This window comes from Mustelus asterias, unplaced genomic scaffold (assembly GCF_964213995.1).
Source record: "Mustelus asterias unplaced genomic scaffold, sMusAst1.hap1.1 HAP1_SCAFFOLD_35, whole genome shotgun sequence".
NCBI lineage: Eukaryota > Metazoa > Chordata > Chondrichthyes > Carcharhiniformes > Triakidae > Mustelus > Mustelus asterias.
The window spans coordinates 1,276,303-1,290,623 of NW_027590117.1; the positions used below are offsets into that span (position 1 = coordinate 1,276,303).

The following is a 14,321-nucleotide window of genomic DNA, read 5'->3' on the forward strand; positions in this document are numbered from 1 at the left end:
GAGGAAGGAAAAATCTTGCTGCCTTTTTCCCGAATCCTATTTGATCATCGTTCCAACAACAATTGGGTCAGGAAATCTAATTGGTTTTCCTCTGGGTGAATCATAGAATCCCAACAGTGCAGAAGGAGGCCATTCAGCCCATCAAGTCTGCACCAACAACAATCCCACCCAGGTCTGATCCCCGTAAACCCACATAGTTATCCCGCAAATCCCTCTAAACTATGCATCCCGGGACACTGAGGGGCAATTTAGCATGGCCAATCCACCTAACCCGCACATCTTTGGACTGTGGGAGGAAACCAGAGCACCTGGAGGAAACCAAGCAAACACGGGGAGAGCGTGCAGACTCCACACAGACAATGACCGAAGCCAGCAATCAAACCCAGGTTCCTGGCGCTGTGAGGCAGCAGTGCCACCCCATAAACTTCTAATTTGCCCCATTAGGAATCCACCACATTGGGATTTGAACCCAGGACTCTGGGTTTCCAGACCAGTACATCCATCCTCTGCCTCTTTCCTCTTCTGAAAGAGGAAAGTGCTCCTGTTTCCTCGCACAGTCCAAAGATGTGCAAGTTGGGTGAATCGGCCATGCTAAATTCTCCCTCAGTGTACCCGAACAGGCGTCGGAGTGTGGCGACTAAGGGATTTTCACAGTAATTTAATTGCAGTGTTAAATATAAGCCTACTTGTGACTAATAAATTATCTTTTATACTTTCGTTTGTGTCTCCTGTCCTGTAATCCAAACACTGACCCAGAATTCACTCAGCTGCCTTCGCTTTGTGCTGAAAACTTATTATTCTGTTATTTTCACAGCTCCTAAATGACCCCATTCGCGGCTGTTTTTCGCGGTAACGGTCCCTTCTCTCAATTCCTGAAATGTTCATTGATTCATCATTTTATTCACAGTTTTTCTCCGCAGGGTAACATTCCGGAGTGGGATTATTAGAGAGCGGAATAAGGACAGTGTGAGGACTCGATCCGGCTCCCTGTTTTCAGTGAAGGACACTGGGTTCTGATTGAAGACTAAACGGAGTGTTTTCCTTCTGGGAATGCTGTGAACAGGGATTGATTCCCGCCCGGGACAGTTAGAAAGCGATAGGAGAATGTAGCACATTGAAAGAAAATGTTAAAGTCGCGCCTGCGACGGGACTGGGAGCATTCTGGCCAAGTTTGCCGATGATACAAAGATAGGTGGAGGGGCAGGTAGTATTGAGGAGGTGGGGAGGCTGCAGAAAGATTTAGACAGTTTAGGAGAGTGGTCCAAGAAGTGGCTGATGAAATTCAACGTGGGCAAGTGCGAGGTTGTACACTTTGGAAAAAAGAATAGAGGCATGGACTATTTTCTAAACGGTGACAAAATTCATAATGCTAAAGTGCAAAGGGACTTGGGAGCCCTAGTCCAGGATTCTCTAAAGGTAAACTTGCAGGTTGAGTCCGTAATTAAGAAAGCAAATGTAATGTTGTCATTTATCTCAAGAGGCTTGGAATACAAAAGCAGGGATGTACTTCTGAGGCTTTATAAAGCACTGGTTAGGCCCCATTTGGAGTACTGTGAGCAATTTTGGGCCCCACACCTCAGGAAGGACATACTGGCACTGGAGCGGGTCCAGCGGAGATTCACACGGATGATCCCAGGAATGGTAGGCCTGACATACGATGAACGTCTGAGGATCGTGGGATTATATTCATTGGAGTTTAGGAGGTTGAGGGGAGATCTGATAGAAACTTACAAGATAATGAACGGCTTAGATAGGATGGACGTAGGGAAGTTGTTTCCATTAACAGGGGAGACTAGGACGCGGGGGCACAGCCTTAGAATAAAAGGGAGTCACTTTAGAACAGAGATGAGGAGAAATTTCTTCAGCCAGAGAGTGGTGGGTCTGTGGAATTCATTGCCACAGAGGGCTGTGGAGGCCGAGACGTTGAGCGTCTTCAAGACAGAAATTGATAAATTCTTGATTTCTCGAGGAATTAAGGGCTATGGGGAGAGAGCGGGTAAATGGAGTTGAAATCAACCATGATTGAATGGTGGAGTGGACTCGATGGGCCGAATGGCCTTACTTCCGCTCCTATGTCTTATGGTCTTATGGTCTTATGGTGACGGGAAGAGCTGAATAAAAGCAAATCGATAGAAGGGATTTGAAATCTCTGACTGATGACGACATTGATTTGAATTCGCTCCTTTCCCACAATGAAATTGGCGGGCTTTTGGAAATGGACAAATTCTCTGCTTCTGCCGGTTGTTGTGGGGAAATCCCGCCCTCTTCTGTTTCCAGTGAGCTGATTGGTGAAGAACATAGGCAAATGAGGTGAATAGAGCAGCGGCCAATCAGAGGAGCTGTCAGTTTATAAGAACAGTCAATGCTGGAGAAATTGCTGATTCTTTGTGAAAGTGTTTGTGAGATTGTGCAAATGTCTGGAAGAGGAAAGAGCGGCGGGAAAGCTCGGGCCAAGGCCAAGTCTCGCTCCTCCCGGGCTGGACTGCAGTTCCCGGTGGGCCGTGTTCACAGGCTCCTGAGAAAGGGCAACTATGCTGAGCGTGTGGGTGCCGGAGCCCCGGTCTATCTGGCTGCTGTGCTCGAGTATCTGACCGCTGAAATCCTGGAGCTGGCCGGGAACGCGGCCCGGGACAACAAGAAGACCCGCATCATCCCCAGACACCTGCAGCTGGCCGTCCGCAACGACGAGGAGCTCAACAAGCTGCTGGGAGGGGTGACCATCGCTCAGGGCGGTGTGCTGCCTAATATCCAGGCCGTGCTGTTGCCCAAGAAAAGCAGCGCTGGGACCGCGAAGAGCAAGTGAAGCGACCATTCTTTAATCTAATAACCCAAAGGCTCTTTTCAGAGCCACTCACTTTATCTGAAAAAGGGCGACCTGGTGTCTATCGGTCAGTTTCTGCACTGCTATTCACAGCACAGCTGTTTCCCGCTTTGTTCTATCAATCCGTACTATTGACGCATACTGTATTTTAATACAAGTTGCTGTTGTTGATCGGGGAAACCATCCCAGTGAACTGAAATGATCCTATTTCCAATATAATTGCTTTAAAATGTGATAGTCGCATAGACATTCACAGAGACAATAATTAACACTTTTCCAGATCCAGTGACTCACTTTGAAAACCGATGAATGTCCTCACAAAGTCAGTCACTGGATCTGGAAAAGTGTTAATTATTGTCTATGCGAATGTGCAAGCGTTCCTGCAATGGCTATATCGGTGTGAGTGGGTTACTGTTTGAGACATGCTTCATATTCTGAACTTAATTGACACAATTTTCAACACTCTCGCTGCGACTCGAAACACGTGCGGAGAAAGTGGATTTGCGGAAGTATTGCTCGGAAACTGAAATGATCGCAGGTTTAATAAACTACTTTAAAATTAAATTGTGGTAAAATTGTTAACGGCATCGCTTTTACTCCAACCATCAAAGGATTGGAGATATGAATGACCTCAATGCAACGGAGGGTTAATTGTAACATTGAGAGGTTTCAGTACTGGAGTCCTGGGAATATTCTGTCCTGGGAATTGAAACACTAGAATCGTTAACAGGAGATCGCAGCTCTTTCATTTGTCGAGTTGGTGGCTCTTAAAAGAGCCGTTGTTGTACTTGGTGCTGAAGCCGGGTTTTAGGCGCGTTCCCCGCGGATGCGGCGGGCCAACTGGATGTCTTTGGGCATGATGGTGACTCGCTTGGCGTGGATGGCGCACAGGTTGGTGTCTTCAAAGAGCCCCACCAGGTAAGCTTCGCTGGCCTCCTGCAGGGCCATGACGGCCGAGCTCTGGAAGCGCAGGTCTGTCTTGAAGTCCTGAGCGATCTCTCGCACCAGGCGCTGGAAGGGCAGTTTGCGGATCAGCAGCTCGGTGGATTTCTGGTAGCGGCGGATCTCCCTCAGAGCCACAGTGCCGGGTCTGTAGCGATGAGGCTTCTTCACTCCGCCCGTGGCTGGAGCGCTCTTCCGGGCAGCTTTGGTAGCCAGCTGTTTGCGAGGAGCTTTCCCTCCGGTCGATTTGCGCGCTGTCTGCTTGGTCCTGGCCATTTTCTGAGCGGATTCAGCACAATCTGAGAGACGAAGACTGTTAATACAGAGTCTGCGCTGCATCCGCCTTTTTAAACTCTGTGAGGAACCGCCCCCAGCGGGAATTGGCCCAGGAAGTTTCAATCAAATTGTGACCAGGGAATTAATATCTGTAACTCAGGTTCTAATTGGTTCAGTGGTTTCCTTAACCGCCCCTTTCAGAAATTGGGCCGTTTTTGATGCAAGAAATAACCGTCTGTTTCAAAGAAGACTTTATTCCGTCCTTATTAATATAACCATTACCAGAAACATTGAAGATTTGAAGTCCATCTCCCTCCACTTAGTGCTTTAGACCCTTTCCCCGCTCTCTGGGCTGTTCATTCCCAGAATCTCCCACTGTTCCACTCTATCCCCGTCCCTTTCCTCTCCAGCCCATTCAGATTGCCCTTCCCCTGTCGTTTGTGACATTCGCCGCAGCTTTCAGCGGAAAGGATCAGAAATCTGTCGCTTCTCTGTGTCCCCCTGAAGCCGGTGTGAAAGGGGTTGAGTCTGTTGTTTGTTACAGAGAGTGACTTCATATTTGTCCCGTTTGACATTACTGAATAGAGCCGTTTGCTTCCCGTGGCGGACAAATGAAACCTTTTGTAAAATAATCTTACAGCAGAATATTAATTGAGAATCTATTTTTAATAAGTTAAGAATTTGTCTCAATTCCCTTTCCCGCGCTGAAATTGGCGGCATTTCCCCCAATTCAAAATTTCTGCCGGTTGACAGTTGAAGCCAATGATTGGCTCAATCTTCACATTCGATGCTCTGCGATTGGTTCAGAGCTGCGAATGCGGAGAGGATGGCCAATCAGAAGCAGGTTGGGGCTGGAGCGGCTCAAACTGCGGGAATTGCGGGTTTGTGAATGACTGAGCGGAAACTGATCAGTTTCACAAAGCGTCAGTTTCAGTGCAGGAAACAACCGTCTGGGGGCAAATAGCATCACAACTGGGACTGGTTCCAGTGAACGATTCACCGGCTGCTGCTACTAAACTCCGCTATTCCAGAGAAAGCTTTGATAAACTCTACCCAAACAGTGATTAAACAGGAGTGATGTGGCTTTTCACTGAGGGCACATGTCAACTGGGGAAAATCAACAACTGCAGAAACGATAGAGCTATTTAGATCATCCAATTAAAAATAAAAACAATTTCAATCCCTACTGCAAATGAAATGTTAAATTCAACCTGAACAAAGCAAATATTCATCTCCACCACTGAACAGCCTATCCCAGCCCCCGTGCCCAGGTCACTGCTCTCTCTGTGAAGCGGTGAGTGGCCCTTAAAAGAGCCTTTGTTGTGTGTTCGGGAGGAAGGTTCCAGTTGTTCAGCCGCCGAATCCATAGAGAGTGCGGCCCTGGCGTTTCAGAGCGTACACCACATCCATGGCAGTGACCGTCTTGCGCTTGGCGTGTTCAGTGTAGGTGACCGCATCCCTGATCACATTCTCCAGGAAAACCTTCAGCACCCCGCGAGTCTCCTCATAGATCAAACCCGAGATCCGCTTGACACCGCCACGGCGAGCCAGGCGGCGGATTGTTGATGCCCTGGATATTATCACGAAGCACTTTGCGGTGCCGCTTTGCGCCGCCTTTACCCAGTCCTTTGCCTCCTTTCCCTCTGCCAGACATGATGATTCTTCACTCAGGTCACTGCGCAATATGAGAGAGGAACTCTTTCAGGCTCCTTTTATACAGCCCGCCCCGACGTGACTGAGAAAGGCGGAGTGAGAGCAGAGAGGGGAGGAGACAGAGTGAAGATTAAACACAGAGCGGGAGGGAGGAGAGAGCCGGACTAACACACACACACACAGAACGGCCCCTGATCTTTCAGCTCCACCTCCAGTTTCTGCAACCGCCAATTTCAACCCGTTTATTAACAATGGAAGCGAAACACAGCTCCCCACACAAACACTACCAGAGCCGCCGTTCACAGTCAAGAGTTTCCACAAACCCGGAGCTTTGAAATATGGAAGCAAAACAGAAAATGCTGCAAATAATCAGCAGCTCCGGCAGCTTTTGTGAAGAGAGAGACAGAGTTAACGTTTCGGATCGTGACTTTGTCCGTTTGTGTTTTTAAACCTGGTCCCGGAATAATTCCCAGTCAGTAATATTCCGACCTAAACACAGTCGATTCTCTAGCAAGAATCTTCCCCCGGAACACCCTCACACACATCTGCTTCTCGCTGTTTGCAAACACTTTATTGAAGCTGTTTGGGGCAATCTCCTGTGTTAAAATTAAGGGAGTCAGGATGGCCGAGCGGTCTAGGCCGCAGTCTCCTCTGGAGGCGTGGGTTCAAATCCCACTCCTGACATTGATGTTTGGCGAAGAATTGCCGTCTCACAGCACCAGGCACTTGGGTTCGATTCCCGGCTGAGGTCTCTGTCTGTGTGGAGTTTGCACATACTCCCCGGGCTTCCTCCGGGTGCTCCGGTTTCTTCCCGCACACCAAAGTGCCTGTCAGGTTGATTGGCCATGCTAAATTGCACCGGAGTGTCAGGGGGTAAGTCCGGTCAATAAATAGGGTAATGGGGATCCGGACTGGGTGGGATTGAGGTCGGTGCAGACTCGATGGGACGATTGGCCTCCTTCTGCATTGCAGGGATTCGGTTAAAAATGAGGCAGGAATGCGGTGTTGAGCCGCCAGTGTTCCTGTCTCACACTGAATCTAACAGACATCTTTATTATGAGAGAAAGTGGCGATTGAACAAATGTGAAATTCAAATGAAATTCAGCATCTGCTGTGTTTTGCTTTAGTCTGAACTTGAAATGATCTCTATTGAGAATGAGCCGGGCCGCGGGACAGGAATCATTTTCTTGCGGGATCAGCTCTTTCCTGAGAGATGTGGGTGGCTCTGAGAAGAGCCTTTGGGTTCAGAGGTTTACAATTTGCTCGGGTTGTTTCACTTCTTTCCTGACGCTTTCTTCGCTTTTGCTGCTTTCACTTTGGGTTTGGCTTTCGATTTAGTCACTTTTTTGACAGACTTTCCGCCCGTCACCTTCTTCACAGGAGACTTTTTCTTCAGGGCTGCTTTCTTCAACACCTTTTTTGGAGTTGCCGCCTTTTTGCTGCTTGTTCTCTTCACTGTTGATTTCTTCACTGGAGTTCTCTTTGCTGCGGGTTTCTTGGCTGCGGGTTTCTTGGCTGCTGCTTTCTTTGTTGTCACCTTCTTGGCCGCTGTTTTCTTTACTAAAGATTTCTTGGCTGTTGGTGTCTTCACCTTCTTTCCCATTTTCCCCGGGCCTTCGTTCTTAGCGAGTTTGAAGGAGCCGGAGGCGCCCTGTCCCTTTGTCTGCACCAGAGACCCTGTCTCCACCTTCCTCTTGATCGTTAACCTGATCTGGGAGACGCGCTTCCCCACATCCACTCCGCTGCCAGCCAAAGCTTTCTTTATCGCGGCCAGGGACATCCCCTTGCGATCGCGGCATTCCGCCACAACATTGAGGATCTGCTCGCCCAACTTGGGACCGGCTGCCGCAGGTCGGGGAGCCGCCTTCTTCTTCCTGGGAGACTTCACTTGAGCGGGAGCGGCTGGAGGAGCCGTTTCGGCGGCTGCAGTTTCAGTCATATCCGAGAGTGTGTGGAAAATCTGTGTGAGAGTCAGAACTGGATCCGAAATGAACCCAGTGGTGGCGGCACAGAGCAACTTAAAGGCAGAGAGCGGACGGAGCAGAGACAAGCTGCTGTCAGCTCCCGGCTCCTCCAGCCTCTCTGTGTTTCTCTCTCCTCTCAAACTCTCCCATTGCAATGAAATTCCACCTCTCCAGAGATCCAGCTCACATCCTTCATGTCTCTGACACACGAATGATTGCAGTTGAAAAGGTTTCACTCGAACTGAGTACTCCGTTTTCCACTGAAACCCGTTTTACTGCTGCACTGATCGCGCTCTCACACGCGATAGCTGACATGTTCTCTACTTTTCCACTGAATTCTTCAATTTAGAGAAAACAATTGCCTTGAAGTCTAACTTTGGGGCTCAGCAGGGGGATTAAGGGAATCTTTGATTGGAAAATTGTTTTATTTTACACAAGAGAGACTCGGAGATGTCATGATCAGAACAGAAACACAAACACAGTTGGATTAGTCTGACCCGCCCGTCCCTTTCATACACTCTCTCTTACACAATATTCACATCTGCACATTCACAGGACAAAACTTTCACCAAATGTAAGGTCCCAGGACGGAATTTCTCCTCCTTTTCGCCTTTCCTCTGTATTCCGGGGGGTTCGTTAGAGTTTTTCACCTCAGTAACTGTTAAACACTCTGAAGCCCCCTCCCTGCAGATTGTCTTTGAATTCATTCATGGAATGTGAGTGTCGCTGTCTGGGTCAGCATTTATTGCCCATCCCTAATTGCCCTTGGGAAGGTGGTGGTGAGCTGCTTTCTGGAACCGCTGCAGTCCATGTGGTGTACGGCCACATTTGTTCACTAGATTCGCGGCAACAGCCAATTATATCTGTTTTTTTTCAGTTATTATAGCGATTGCAGACATGATTGTGTTTCTTTCGGGCGAAGGACAAATTATCTGCTCTCGGAGTCTCTCAATTTTCCTGTTTTATTTGTTTCTCTTGCACTGACAGGTAACAGTAAATCACAACCTCAACAACCAGTGACAGCCAGTTAAATAATCATCCCCCACTCGCTGATAATGGAGTTTCTGACAGTGGCAGACAGTTTCTGACCATCCTCCAATTGGGCCCGAAGGTAACTAGATTCAGTGTCAGAGCTGGACTTTCTTACTGAGGGGGTGGCAGAGCCAGGTGAGTGATGGTGGTGACTGTGCGAACATTTGACCAAGGGTCAGTTCCTGGCCATCACAGTGGTAATTCATTTAATTATCTATCGCAGGTCAGAACAGTAGGTGGGCACTCCTAAAATAAAATTCACTAAAAATTCTCATCATCGCTGTGTTTCTAATGTAAAATCCACATTCAATTTCCTTTCAGCTGAAACGTTGTTCAAATGAAAGAAAAGGCCTCAAAACTAATCAATGAGTTCTCAGTCAGAATCAATTGTAAAACGAAAGGTGGGCTAAACTGTCCAGAAAAGCGAGACAAGCCAAGTTCAATTTACAAACTGTGCTGTGGACACATCTGGTGTTTGATGAAATCAGCAACTCAGGAAGTTCCTTAATTATAACTAATGAAAATAACAGTTGTTTAAGCAGAGTGAGCGATGGTGGTATAGGGGTGAGCATAACTGCCTTCCAAGCAGATGACCCAGGTTTGATTCCTGGCCAACGCATTGGTCATTTATTTCGAACCTTATCCGCGGCCTCTTGTGTTTTAAACTGAGTGGACAAAAACAGGGCAAACGAAACATTTGACAAGAATGAAATAAAATGCAGATAGCTTTTTCATTTTTTGTTCGGACATAATTCTTTTTTGATGAAAAATATTGGAATAGAAAAACAAGTCTCTGACCGAATAAATGAATTTTCAGCCAGACACAAAGACTCAAAGTAAAAGTAGAAGAACAAATTTCAGCTCCCACACTGTGTGCTGCGCAAAACTGGTGCCTGATGAAGTTAATGTGAACGTTACTGAGGTGGTTACATTATTCAGACAAATAAGAGCTGCCAAAAGATAAAATACTGGAAAATCTTAGCAGGTCTGACAACATCTGTAAAGAAAGAAAAGAGCTGACATTTCGAGTCCAGATGACTCTTTGTCAAAGCTTTGACAATGGATCGTCTGGACTCGAAACGTCAGCTCTTTTCTCTCCTTACAGATGCTGCCAGACTTGCTGAGATTTTCCAGCATTTTCTCTTTTGGTTTCAGATTCCAGCATCCGCAGTGATTTGCTTTCATTCTTTAAAGAAGCAGCTGCCGTGGCTGCGTGGTTAAGGCGATGGATTTGAAACCCAATGGAGTTTCTCCGTGCAGATTCGAACCCTGCTGGCAGCGAGTGTGATTGGAAATGTTTGCTTTAGGCAGCCACAGAATTGCAAATCCTATTTTTTTGGAATGAATTCTTTGGATCTCCAGCATGCTTTCAGCTACATAACAGGAAGGTGAGCTTGGAAAGGACACCTGAGTGTCCTCAGTCTGGCAAGGACAAGATAGGCCGAATGGGTTCCTTCGGTGCTGTTACATTTCTCTGGTTCTTTCTAAGGTCGTGATGTGGAGATGCCGGCGTTGGACTGGGGTGAACACAGTAAGAGTTTTAACAACACCAGGTTAAAGTCCAACAGGTTTATTTGGTAGCAAATACCATTAGCTTTCGGAGCGCTGCTCCTTTGTCAGATGGAGTGGAAATGTGCTCTCAAACAGGGCACAGAGACACAAAATCAAGTTACAGAATACTGATTAGAATGTGAATCCCTACAGCCAACCAGATCTTTAAACCTGTTGGACTTTAACCTGGTGTTGTTTAAACACTTACTCTTTCTAAGGTGCCATGAGGAAAATCAAAGCATGAGCAGAGTGACAAAGGCATCAACAGGGGCACAAGGACAAAACAAGGTCTCATGTCAGAGGAAGGTTTTTATAAATGACACACAGAACATAAGAAATACATTTATTTAATTGAGCTGGACCCTGAAAGATGAAACAAACTTCGAACCAATCAGTGCCTGTCTGAGAACTGGCAAGGAATATGCCTGACATTGATCCGGTTCGTGGTGAATTTTTTTAGAGAATAAAAGAATCATACAGTACAGAAGAGGCTCTTCGGCCCATCGAGTCTGCTCTGACACGGAAGAAGCATCTGACCTCCAATCGAATCGCATCTACCAGCACTTGACCCATGGACCTGAATGTTATGATATGCCAATTGCTGAACACATACTTTTAAAGGATGTGAGGCAACTTGCCTCTATCATCCTCCAAGGCAGCGCATTCCAGACCGTCACTACCCTTGGGTAAAAAAAAATTTCCGCACATCCACCCTAAACTTCCTGCCCCTCACATTGAACCTATGTCCTCTTTTTACTGACCCTTCAACCAAGGGGAACAGCTGCTTCCTGTCCACTCTGTCGATGCCCTCATAATTTTGTACACCTCGATCAGGTCCCCCCTCAGTATTCTCTGCTCTAAAGAAAACAATCCAAGCCTCCCCAATCTCCCTTCATAACTTACATGTTCCATCCCAGACAGCATCATGGTGAATTTCCTCTGCCTCCCCTCCAGTGCAATCACATCCTTGCTACCTTGTGGCGACCAAAACTGTACACAGTACTCGAGCTGTGGCCTCACCAAAGTTCTATGCAATTCCAACATGACATTTTATTGCAATCGATGCCCCGATTGTTAAAGGCAAGTGCCCCATATGTTTTTTTTTCACCATCCTACTAACATACCCTTCTACCTTCAGAGATTATGGACAAACACGCCAATGTCCCTTTATTCCACAGAACTTCCAAGTGCCATGCCCTTCATTGAATACTTCCTTGCCAAATTATTCCTTCCAAAGTGTGTTACCTCACATCTTTCGGGGTTAAATTCCATCTGCCACTTATCTGCCCGTTTGACTATCCTGTCTATATCTTCTTGCAGACTAAGAAACTGAGCCTCCCTTTCACCACCCAGCCAATCTATATGCCATCCGCAAAGTCACTCATCCTACCCCGTCATTTTTTAGGAGGCATGGTTAGTATGTTTGCAAACGACACCAAGATTGGTGGCAGAGTGGACAGTGAAGAAGGTTACCTCGGATTGCAGTGGGATCTTGATCAATTGAGTCAGTGGGCCGATGAACGGCAGATGGAATTTGATTTAGATAAATGTAAGGTGATGTATTTTGGCGGATTAAACCACGGCAGGACCTATTCAGTTCATGGTAAGACGTTGGGGTGAGTTATAAAACAAAGAGATCTCGGGGTACAGGTTCATAACTCCTTGAAAGTGGAGTCACATGTGGACAGGGTGGTGAAGAAGGCATTTGACATGCTTGGTTTCAGTGGTCAGAACATTGAACACGGGGGTTGGGACATCTTGTGAAATTGTACAAGACATTCATAAGGCCACACTTGGAATACTGTGTAGAATTCTGGTCACCCTATTATCGGAAGGATATTAATAAACTAGAAAGAGTGCAGAAAAGATTTATTAGGATGCCACCAGGATTTGATTGTTTGAGTTATAAGGAGGGGTTGGGTGGACTGGAACTTTTTTTCCCCTGGAGCGCAGGAGACCTCGAGGTGATATAAAGAGGCCTATATCATAATGAGGAAATAGATAAGGTAGATAGCCAACAGCTTTTCCCCGCAATAAGGGAGTCTAAAACTGGAGAACATAGGGTTAAGATGAGAGGGGAGGGATACAAAAGGGTCCAGAAGGGCAATTTATTTCACACAGAGAGTGGTGTGTGGAACGAGTTGCCAGAGGGAGTAGAGACGGGTACAATTTTGTCTTTTAAAAGGAATTACATGGGTGAGCTGGATATAGAGGGATATGGACCAAACACGGGCAATAGGGACGAACTTAATGGTAAAATTTGGGCGGCATGGACATGTTGTGCCAAAGGGCTTTTTTCCATGCTGTGAACCTCTATGACGAGATTTATTGACACAAACAGCAAATCCAAATTATTGTTCTCTGCTGCCATCTCCTGGCTGAACGCAAGTTGTGCAACAAGGTCACGATTCAAACAAACCTTCACAGATTGGAGTGAAATTACATCAACATGGTCCTTACCGATTAACATGATTGCAAAACATGATATTAATCAAATTCCATGTCCCAAGGATCTGCTTTCTGATTGGGCGACCCTGCTCACCCCGATCTATTGGAAAGTGTAAAACTCCCAGAACGGGAATGTCGGTTACAGAATTCTCTCAGCTGTGATTTCTCTGCCACTTCATTGCTTCGTTCTATAAATACAGAGGGGGTGACAGAGCCAGGTGGTGTTGTGGTGACTGTGCGAGCATTTGACCAAGGGTCAGTTCCTGACCTTCAGAGTGTTGACTTATTTAATTAGCTATCTCTGGTCAGAACAGAAGGGGGAAAGTTCTAAAAAAAATCAGCAAATATTCTCATCATCCATGTGTTTCTGACATAAAATCCAGCTTCAATTTCCGTTCAGTGGAAACTTTGTTCAAATGAAAGAACAGGCCGCAAATCTAATCAGAGTTATCAGTCAGAAGCAATCGCAAAAAGGTGGCTAAAACTGTCCAGAAAAATGAGACAAGCCAAGTTCAGGTAAAAAAAAATGTCCCAAGGACATACCTTCTGTCTGCTGAAATCAGAAGTTAAGGTAGTTTTGTAATTATAACTAATGAAAATAACAGTTACATGAGGGGAGCGAGCGATGGTGTTCTAGTGGTGAGCATAGCTGCCTTCCAAGCAGTTGACCCGGGTTCGATTCCCGGCCATCGCATTGGTAATGTCAGCGCCCTCATGTGGTTTAAACGCAACATTTGACTGCAATGAAATAAAGTGGACTTCATGTTTTCGTTTTATTTTTCGGATGCAGAATTCGGGTTCAACTTGATTTTAATGAAAGGTTACTGAAAAAGAACAACAAGTCTTTGAACTAGTGAATGAGTTCTGGATCAGAGACAAAGATACAAATTAAAAGGAGACGAACAAATTTCAGCTCACACGCTGTGCCCTGCATCATTCCGGTGCCTGATAAAGGTCTGTGAATGTTGCTAAGTCGGTTACATCACAACAGCAAATAAGCAGCTGCGCTGGCCGAGTGGTTAAGGCGTTGAGAAATCCAATGGGGTTTCCCCGCGCAGGTTCGAGCCCTGCTAGCAGCGGGTGTGATTTGAAATGTTTACTCCGCTGCTACAGGGCAGCCACTGACTCGAAGAAGGCTCGCCATTATTTGGATATTCAGCTGCATAGCTCCGGGCTGGGTGCAGGAAGATGGGCTTGGAAAGGACATATTAATTTGTAAATTGAATTTGTGTCTTTGTATGACCTGTTCGTGAACAGAACTCCCACTCACCTGATGAAGGAGCTGCAAGCGCTCTGAAAGCTAGTGGCTTTTGCTACCAAATAAACCTCGGCCTTTTGGCTAAGATCAAGTGTATGGACGGCAGCCCATGGTCGGCCGCACTTGGTCGAGGTCATTAGGTTACGCTGAGGCTTCATATGTTTCATATGAAGCAATTTTTAAAAGCGGCATCTCGGCCTTTTGGCTAAGATGCAAATGAGCTCAGGTCTTGGAGGAGGAACCTCCCCCTTCTCCAATCAGCTTGGCTCATGTAGATCAGGCCCAGGACAGGGTGGTTTGGTCGCTCGCCCTGTCTTGTCAGCCTGGATCTGAAATGTCTCAACTTGTTGAGACTCTGAATTGGATTTGATTTGAT

General features: G+C 46.6%; 3 protein-coding genes and 1 non-coding gene across 4 annotated transcripts; 2 read left to right on the plus strand and 2 right to left on the minus strand.

Annotated features, from left to right (window-relative positions):
* The first annotated feature begins 2,413 nt into the window (after nt 1-2,413).
* Nucleotides 2,414-2,803, plus strand: LOC144482295 (histone H2A-like). Its single transcript, XM_078201477.1, has one exon. It carries the CDS (start codon nt 2,414-2,416, stop codon nt 2,801-2,803), a length of 390 nt encoding a protein of 129 aa, XP_078057603.1.
* An 825-nt stretch (nt 2,804-3,628) lies between these two features.
* On the minus strand, nt 3,629-4,039 carry LOC144482227 (histone H3). Its single transcript, XM_078201422.1, has one exon. The coding sequence runs from the start codon at nt 4,037-4,039 to the stop codon at nt 3,629-3,631; it is 411 nt and encodes a 136-aa protein (XP_078057548.1).
* A 1,350-nt stretch (nt 4,040-5,389) lies between these two features.
* LOC144482228 (uncharacterized) lies at nt 5,390-7,631 on the minus strand. The gene is made up of 2 exons (XM_078201423.1): nt 6,970-7,631; nt 5,390-5,714 (listed from the first exon to the last, which is right to left on the minus strand). Exons 1-2 carry the CDS (start codon nt 7,629-7,631, stop codon nt 5,390-5,392), a joined length of 987 nt encoding a protein of 328 aa, XP_078057549.1.
* Nucleotides 7,632-13,309: 5,678 nt separating this feature from the next.
* On the plus strand, nt 13,310-13,381 carry trnag-ucc (transfer RNA glycine (anticodon UCC)). Its single transcript has one exon. It is a non-coding gene; the product is annotated as a tRNA-Gly (tRNA).
* Nucleotides 13,382-14,321: the final 940 nt, after the last annotated feature.